The sequence below is a fragment of the Chaetura pelagica genome, unplaced genomic scaffold (assembly GCF_000747805.2).
Source record: "Chaetura pelagica isolate M959 unplaced genomic scaffold, ChaPel_1.0 scaffold117, whole genome shotgun sequence".
In the NCBI taxonomy this organism is placed as follows: Eukaryota; Metazoa; Chordata; class Aves; order Apodiformes; family Apodidae; genus Chaetura; species Chaetura pelagica.
The window spans coordinates 9,538,343-9,548,045 of record NW_009954185.1 but is presented as its reverse complement, the minus strand read 5'-3'; the positions used below and the strand labels follow the sequence as shown (position 1 = coordinate 9,548,045).

General features: G+C 44.0%; 1 protein-coding gene across 1 annotated transcript in view; it reads left to right on the top strand.

Annotated features, from left to right (window-relative positions):
- Window positions 1-9,703, top strand: part of TPK1 (thiamin pyrophosphokinase 1) — a 205,523-nt gene that overhangs the window by 85,587 nt on the left and 110,233 nt on the right. The window contains exon 5 of the mRNA XM_010003042.1: window positions 9,424-9,570. Coding sequence (XP_010001344.1) covers window positions 9,424-9,570 — 147 coding nt within the window. The remainder of the gene's footprint in view (window positions 1-9,423; window positions 9,571-9,703) is intronic.

Genomic DNA, 9,703 nt, shown 5'->3' with positions numbered 1-9,703 from the left:
CAGGAATTGTAGAGCTGTTCGCCACCTGACTGGCAGTAGCAGAGTGGGAATTATTGCTGTCCCTACTGTGCTTTACCTGAGGCACAGGGAGTACTGTTTGTTCAAGGTCATACAGAAATATTCAGCACAAGAGGAAGCAGTCAAATTCAGATTACTTGGGGTCCAGCAATTCACATGGATTTTGTAGGTGAGGTTTCTGTAAGTAAGAAAGAATAAAGTCAGTGGTTATGAAGTTGATGTTATGTACACCCTCAAACATTCCATTTACCTGCAGGAAAGAGTAAAGCCAAAGCACTGAAATGAAATCAAGTCATTTGATGAGAAATGTAAACACAAGTCAATAGTATAGAATCATAGAAATGTTGAATTGGAAAGGATTCATCAGGATCATCAAGTCCAACTCCTGTCCCTGTGCAGGGCACCTCAAGAATCACACCATATGCCTGAGAGCATCATCCAAACACTTCTTGAACTCAGGCAGGTTGGGTGCTGTGACCACTTCCTTGGGGAGCTTGTTCCAGTGCTCAGTCACCCTCTGGGTGAAAAACCTTTTCCTGATATCCAACCTAAACCTCCCCTGATTCATCTTCCTGCCATTTCCCCAAGTCCTGTCATTGGTCACAGGAGTGAAGAGATCAGTACCTGTCCCATCTCTTCCCTTTGTGTGGAAGCCATGGACTGCAATAAGGTCACCCCTCAGCCTCCTCTTCTCCAAGCTGAATAATCCAAGTGACCCCAGCTGCTCCCCATAAGTCATCCCATCCAGACCCTTCACCATCCTCATGGCTCTCCTTTGGACACTCTCCAATAGCTTGATGTCCTTTTTATATTGTGGTGGCCAAAACTGCACACAGTACTCAAGGTGAGGCCACACCAGTGCCGAGTAGAATCATAGAAACATAGAATTGTTAGGGTTGGAAAGGACCTTAAAGATCATCTAGTTCCAACCCCCCTGCCATGGGCAGGGACACCTCCCACTACATCAGTGTGCTCAGAGGCCCGTCCAGCCTGGCCTTGAAAACTTCTATGGATGGGACTTCCACCTCCTCTCTGGGCAACTTGTTCCAGTGTCTCACCACCCTCATGGTGAAGAACTTCCTAAGGTCTAATCTGATTCTACCCACTTCTAGTTTTGATCCATTCCCTGTAGTCTTACCACTACATCCTAGAAAGTCACCAGCTCTCTTGTAGGCCCCTTTAAGATACTGGAAGGCCACAATAAGGTCTCCTCAGAGCCTTCTCTTCTCCAGACTGAATAACCCCAACTCTCTCAGTCTGTCTTCATAGGAGAGATTCTCCAGCCCTCTGATCATCCTCATGCCCCTTCTTTAGACACGTTCCAGCATGTCCATATCTTTCTTGTAATAGGGGCTCCAGAACTGGGTGCAGTACTCCAGATGGGGTCTCATGAGAATGGAATAGAGGGGGAGAATCATGTCCCTCGACCTGCTGGCCACGCTTCTCTTGATGCAGCCCAGGATACGATTTGCTTTCTGGGCTGCAAGTGTACACTGATAGCTCATGTCGAGCTTCTCATCCACCAGTACCCCCAGGTCCTTTTCTTCAGGGCTGCTCTCAAGCCAGTCACTGCCCAGCCTGTATTGGTGCTTGGGATTGCCCCAGCCGAGATGCAGGGACTTGCACTTGATCTTGTTGAGTGGGACAACCACCTCCCTTGACCAGTTAGCAAGGCTGTGCTTGATGCACCCCAGGACATGGTTGCCCCTCCTGGCTGCCAGGGCACACTGCTGGCTCATATTCAGTTTGTCATCAACCAGGACCCCCAGGTCCCTCTCCACTGCACTGATCTCCAGGCACTCATTCCCTAGTCTGTACTTACCAGCAGGGTTGCTCCTTCCCAGGTGCAGAATCTGGCACTTGTTCCTGTGAAACTTCACGTGGTTGGTGACTGTCCATCTCTCTAACCTGTCGAGGTCTCTCTTCAGGGCCTGCCTGCCCTCAAGGGAGTCAACAGCTCCTCCCAGTTTTGTATCATCAGCAAACTTAGAATTCCTTCCAGTCCTGCATCTGAGTCATTGATGAAGATGTTGAAGAGGACTGGGCCTAGGATGGAGCCCTGCAGAACCCCACGAGTGACAGGTCACCAGCCTGATGTTAGCCCATTGTCCCAGTTTTGGAGTGGGACAGCAGGACACCCATTCTCTGTCACTCCTTGTGCTCGTCCTGTGAGCCAGTTGCTCACCCATCATATGGTACACTTGTCCAGCTGTGTGCTGGACTAGGAGAACCAAGATAAAAATGTTTACAGGTGCTCAAATCTATGTCTAGTTTTTAAGATTACCCTTTGCTTTTCCTTGCTAATATCATACATATTGTTTATTTTAACCAGACAAATGTGATCTATTTGCATGCTTATTGTCATTAGCAGAAAGAATTAACCTCTCATTTGAAATAAAAGTAGTTACAAATAGAGAAAGCATTTAGGTAAAAACATAAGAAAATTAACATAAGCAAGAAATGCCTTGTGAATGAGATGGAACAATATAATATAAAGACTAGTGGAACCAGTGAGATTACAACGAAGTGACTGAAGGTTGTCATCTCAGGTACACAGACAGGATGGCAGCCTTCAAGTGGGAGCTCTTGTTCCCATGAAGAGTCAGATGGCTGAATCAGTGAGCAAATTCTGGCTAAATTAAAGAGAATTCTACCCAAGCAAAGTTAAGCTGCTGCTGTGTGCCTGAGAATATCATTCCTGTAGGAAATTTAGTGTCATAACTTTTAGGTAAAACACTGAGCTGGAGAGCCGTACTCAACTAAAACAGACAATTTCTTGCTATATATTCAGCACTGGGTTGTGAGACTTTAATAGTTCATTAGATTCACATTGCAATTTTGTGGATTAGATTAAAAAATGTCTGTGATCTGGCCAACACAAGACCTCTGATACAGCTATGGGAGAATGAGCTGAAAGCTACCCTGGCTCATTTGTTATCAAGGAAGGTGCTTCCTGTATTTTAAAATCTTCAGTACTGAAGCTGAAGCAGAGATCAGAAAGGATATATATGGATTTTCAAACCACCTCCTGAGTTGACGAAATTGCCTTATGAAGGAAAAAATACTTGTAAAATACTTGTAAACTGGTCAAAATTTTTATAGTGTCAAAGCAATAAAGCAATAATAAATGTAGCATTTACACTACTACTTGTTCGCTTCTCTGCATATAGTAACCATTGAATATATATATATCTCAGCATATAATGTTCTTAAATATATATACATGTTACTACAATAATTTTATTCTCTGTATCATATTGCTCCACAACTTTAAAATAAAGGAATAATGTTATAAATTGTAGGAAACGAGGAAAAGCTGTGAAGGGTGAATAGATACAAGTGAAGTGTGAAAGTGATAAAAGAAAGTTGTGTTTGAATCACATATCTGACCTGTAATTGGCACAGAAATGTCTTAGGTATTAGCAGTGGGTGGTCTCCATGGTATCTGAGGGAGGGAGGCCTATTCATGGCTCCATAGCTTTTATGACATATTGATTACTGTTGCTTTCACTTTTTTCTTTAGGAGAGGTCTTTTAGCATATCCTTTAGTGCTTCCACTTGTCAGTAAATGTGTTCCACTTCATCGACCCACCTGTCTGAGACTTAGGCATGTTTGTTTGCAAGTTGTCTGAGCTCATGTGGAAGAAAGTCCTTTGAGTTGTCTGTCCAGAGCCCTACCCGTACCCTGGGGAGAACATTTCTTATCAGAGATAACAAGTGCTGTTTTGAAAAGAATGGATATCCTTTGCTTTCAGTTTGAGCCTTGGACATTGCTTGTGTATGTCATGATGCTGCTGCCATTACACAGCTATATACTGCACTCTTCACCCACCCAAGGGAGTTCCCAGCTTAGAATCATAGAACAGTTAAGGCTGAAAGAGACCTTAAAGATGATCAGGTTCCAACCTCCCTGCTATGAGCAGGGACACCTCCCACTATACCAGTGTCGTGAGCGATGCCAGGGGGGGCTATCGGGAACAGTTTCCCACAGCCAGGCTGCACAAGCCTCATCCAACCTGGCCTTAAACACCTCTAGCAAGGGGGCTTCCACAACCTCTCTATGCAACCTGTTCCAGCACCTTACTACCCTCATGGTGAAGAATTTTTTCCTGATGTCTGACCTAAATCTCCCCTCTTTCAGTTGAAAACCATTACCTCTTGTCCTATCACTATCTCCTCTGGTGAAAAGCCCCTTCCCAGCTTTCCTGTAGGCCTCCTTTACGTACTAGAAGACCATTATAAGGTCTCCCTGGAACCTTCTCTTCTCCAGGCTGAACAGCCCAATCTCTCCAAGCCTGTCTTCATTGCAGAGGTGCTCCAGCCCTTTCATCATCTTCATGGCCCTTCTCAGGACCCTCTCCAACATTTTTTCTTGTGCTGAGGGCCCCAGAACTGTACACAGCACTCCAGGTGGGGTCTCACCAAAGCAGAGTAGAGGGGCAGAATCACCTCCCTGGCCCTGCTGGCCACACTTCCCCTGATGAGCCCAGGATGTGTTTGGCTCTCTGGGCTCCAGCACACACTGGTGGCTCATGTTGAGCTTCTTATCAACTACCACCCTCAGGTCCTTCTCCTCAGGGCTGCTCTCCAGCCATTCTCCCCCCAGCCTGTATTTGTGCCTGGGGTTGTGCCAACCCAGGTGCAGGACCCTGCTCTTGGTCTTGTTGAACTTCATGAGGTTGACACTGGCCTACCTCTCCAGCCTGACAAGCTCCCTCTGGATGGCATCCCTTCCCTCTGGGGTGTCAACCACACCACACAGCTTGGTATCATCAGCAAACAGCAAATGAAAATCCTACTGTCCATGTCTCCAACAAAGATGTTGAACAGCACTGGTCCCAGTACTGACCCTGAGGGAATCCCACTCATCACTTCCCTCCACTTGGACACTGAACCATTGACCACAACTCTCTGGGTGCAGCCATCCAGCCAGTTCCTTATCCACTGAGTGGTCCATCTGTCAACTCTATGTCTTGTCAGTTTGGAGACCAGGCTGTCATGCAGGACAGTGTGAAACACCTTGCACAAATCCAGGTAGATGATGTCAGTTGCTCTGCCACCATCCACCATATCTGTAGCCTTGTCCTAGAAGGCCACCAGATTGGTCAGGCATGATTTGCCCTTAGTTGGCTGTCGCCAATCACCTCCTTATTTTCCATGTGCCTTAGCAGATTTTCCAGGAAGATCTGTTTCTTGATCTTGCCAGGCAGAGGTGAGACTGACCAGCCTGTAGTTTCCCAGGTTTTCCTTTTTTACCCTTTTTAAAAACAGGGGCTATGTTCCCTTTTTCCCAGTCAGTGGAAACCTCACCAGTCTGCTATGACCTCTCAAATATGATGGACAGAGGCTTATCAACTGCATCTGCCAGCTCCCTCAGGACTTGTGGATGGATCTCATCATGTCCTATAGACTTCTGCACCTTCAGGTTCTTTAAATGGCCACAAACGTGTTCTTCTCCTACAGTGGGGAGTTAATTCATTCTCCCAGTCTCTGCTTTCACCTCCTGGGGCCTTTGCAATGAGGCTGGAGCACTTGCCAGAAAAGGCTGATGCAAAGAAGTTACTGAGAACCTCAGCCTTCTCGATATCCTGCATATCTAGGTGTCTCGTTTCCTTTAGGAGAGGGCCTACATTTTCCTTGGTCGTCCTTTTATCCCCAACATACCTATAGAAGCTTTTCTTATTTCTCTTTACACCCCTGGTGAGATTTAATTCCATCTGGGATTTGGCTCTCCTAACCTGATTCCTAGCTGCTGGACTCCTTCTCTGTAGTCCTCCAATGGTACCTGCCCGAGCTTCCACCCTCTGTCTGCTTCCTTCTTAAGTTGGAGCTTTTCTAAGAGCTGCTTGCTCATCCACGCCAGCCTCCTGGAGTTTCTACTTGACTTCCTCTTGGTTGGGATGCAATGCTCTTGGGTCTGGAGAAGATAATCCTTAATTATTAGCCAGCTTCCATGGGTCCCTCTTCCCTCCAGGACGTTATCCCAAGACATTGTCTCAGGCAGATCCCTGGAGAGGCTTCTGCCCGAAGCATCTTGAACTCCACCATTTCTTGGTCACTACAACCAAGGCTGCCCTTGAGCTTAGCAACCCTCACTAGTCCTTCCTCGTTGGTGAGAACAAGGTCCAGCATAGCACTCCTTGTTGATTCCTTGATTACTTGGAAAAGGAAGTTGTCATTAACACACTCTAGGAACTTCCTGGATTTTTTGTGCTTTGCAGAGTTGTTCCTCCAACAGATATCAGGGTGTTTGAAGTCCCCCATGAATACCATGAAGCTGCTCCTATCTGTCTGTGGAGTGCCTCATCTATATTGTCCTCCTGGTCAGGCAGCCTGTAGCAGACTCCCACTGCAATGTCACGTGTGCCTGCATTACCTTTAATCTTAACCCATAAAGTCTCTGTTGGCTCCTCATCCTTCCCCAGTGCCATAGCTTCCTGTGTCCTTTTGCCCTTCTCCTTAAATACATGTTCCTCAGTCATATAATGAATACTTTCTTTGTATTTAACTCATCCATATCAGAAACTGGCATGTCAGCTGGAACAGTTTTCACAGGAAGATAGTGTTTAGCAGCCTGAAAACAGTTTACAGTAAGTTTCAATAGTCTCTGTGAGAGTGGAAGCAGGAACCTGCTTTCTGATGTGGTGGCAGCCTGAGCTCCCCTTGTTTATTGCACCCTGTGAATTACAGCTTAAGGTAGAAGGAAGAAATACATTCTTGAATTGCCATCACAAAATCTTCCTTTACGCTTCTCTTTTCCTTTTAATTACCCTGCTGTTTGACAGTGACTGCTAAAACTCTTTCAAGAGATACTAATGGGTAAGTGTATCATCTGAAGATGACTGAATCCCACCATTAGATCTTCAGCTCTTTCTAAATTAAAGCTTGATGGCCTTTAAAGATGCTGTGCAATATATTTGAAGTCAGGTTATAGATAGTCTAAGAGAATACGGTGCCCTCTACATGGTGCCTGCAACAATCTAAGCTTTTCTTTGTAGTTATTTAGGATTTTATATCCTTTTTTTTCCAGGAAATTAATGTCACTGTGTGAAAACAAATGGTGTAAGGGGACTTGTGACAGGACATTTAAGTGAAATATGGACATTTGAATTGAAGTACAGTGTGTTAGTTAAATGCTACCTGCTGGGCTGATTAGGAGTAACAGTATAATTCTGTAGCCTGTGCTATACAGGAAATCATAGTAGAAAAATGAATGGCCTTTCTTGTCTGAAGTGTGGGAATATATAAATGTCCTGTGCTTTGATATTCACTTTGTCTTAGGTTCTGGAATGACCAGGAGTCGTATATGTGCTTTCATGGCACATTCATTTTCTTAACTGCTAGGCAGAGCAAGAGGAACAGTGATTGCAGGGAAGGAACTGATTGTTTTATTAGTTTGTGATTTTTGTGTTGTGGGGTTTTTTAATGGATACGATAGCTTTAGGATGAAAAAGGTCTCCAGGGTTTTGTTTGACTTAGTCTTTCTGTGTTTTTACTAGATAAATGAAGTGTGCCTGCCTTCGAATAAAGACTTTAGCAGTCCTACAGTGTCTGGATGCCTGTCACTGCTGCCAGGACTATCCAGTGAAACAAAGGACTGTCAACCATCACGGAAGTGCAGAATTTTAACTTTTCTCTCTGCCTACACCATACTCCAGCTGTTTTTGTTTTCTTACCTGTCATGTACTTGTATTTTCATTTTCACAAGCTGTGCAGACCCTAAACAACAGCTACATTGGCTTTTCAGATATCCTCTCAACATGCCACAACCCCAACCCTCTGTTTTATGAATGCCTTTTCAGCAGATCTGCTCCATGCTAGACTGGTTTTATTATCTTAATTTTTGTCACCAGTCCACAAATTACTGTCATGTCACTACTGAATAAGGAGGAGGACTTGGAGATCGCTTCTGTCATACTTTAAATCTAAAAATTGTTATGTTAGGGCGAAGCCATAATCAATTTTCGTTTAATTGATTCCATCGTAGAAACAAACTGGTTTTGTTTGACTGGCCATGACTGTGAGTAAAAAGATTTTGCTGTTTTGTCTCTTGTTTAAGGATAGGTATTCCTACCATTCACATTGTATTGATTGTATGTTAGGTCCGTGTGATCTGTAATCTGCGCACAAAATACATACTGTCTGCAGTACAATCATAGCTTTTGTTTAAGTGTTTGCTGCTAATATGATGTGTTATATCAAGCCAGTCTGACTTCTCAAGTATTTTCCTGGTGGTATTGAGAAAGGTGGTATCATTCTTCACCAAAAGGAAAAGCGTTTAATTTTAATGCAAACCAATATTCAACAGGATCATAAAGCCCTAGCCCTAGTAATAAAAATAGAAGCTGATATTATTAATACATCATTCCAGATACACAGAGCACCATTATGTGGCTCCTGGGTTGAGTAAAACTTCATGTAATCACAGTGGCCATAGACTTGAGCCCTATAAAGTTGGAAGCTTCACCAGATGGCCGTTGTCAAGGCAGCTTCTAAAGACACTATTGCTCCAATGTGTTAGAGCTCTGGGTATGACTTACTCAGTGGTAGCTTTTTAAAATACAATTGCTGAACAAAACTGATCCTCATTTTGGAAGTAATAATGTTAGTGCTTTGCACTCAGTGACCTTTTATCTGAGGAACCAAAAGCTCTTAGTCAAGGCTCTTAAAGACTTCCTTTCTGCTTACAGGAGAGGCTTGATGGAATGTGAGAGAATTGAGCAACAGTAGTCTGACTCTGTGGTGTATTACAAGCAGCCAGGCAGTGCTCTCTGCAGCTCTGGGATGGGACAGGAGAGCACTCCTGTCCCTGTCAGCAGGGAGATGATGTGCCAGTCACTTGGGGTGCAACCTCCTACTTCCATGGTACTTCTTATCTTGAGTAGAGCCAGCTTGTGAGTGGGATTGCTTGTGCATTAAAATGCTGTGTGACAGAAACGAGAATGGTAGACAGTGGCCCTAACTTGAAATTTCCCTTATTTGCTCCATAAACTAGAGGATAATAATGAAACGATGTTAAGATGTGGGGATGAAGAATAGTAAGATTCACATACCCCACACTTAGCTGGGGGGCTAAGATGTGGAGTGATATATCTAAGGCTCCATATATTCAGAGCACACAGATAAGTAACTGCAAAGGCTGGCCTGTATTTTAAGGAAAACAGTTATATGTATTTTTAGAAGTACCCCACGTTGGCCTTGAATGTGATGAGCTTTAATACTCAGCCTCAAAAATCGCATAATGGTACTTATCAGTAATGACAGTAAATAATTGTATTTGCTTTTATGTAGTCAGTAGTGTTTGGTTTTTTTCTTTTATTTCCGCAAAGTGATTTTGCTGTAGATTTTCAGGGTCTAGAAATCATAACTGAAAGTTTTCTTACTGTTTTTTGTTTTATCTTTTAGATTGATGTGATTGTGACTTTGGGCGGACTTGGAGGACGCTTTGACCAAACAATGGCATCAGTGGAAACACTTTTTCACGCAACAAACATCACTCCTTTTCCAGTGATAGTTATCCAGGAGTGCTCGCTGATCTACCTGCTCCAACCAGTAAGTGTTGCAAAAAGTCACTTCAGAATAAAACTGCCTTCTACCCTGTACTCCCTTCTGACCCTGTAAGATTTGCAGCATTAAGTGCTTTTTTTTAGTTGTATTCTGTAGGGTCAGAGACTAAATGTAAAAT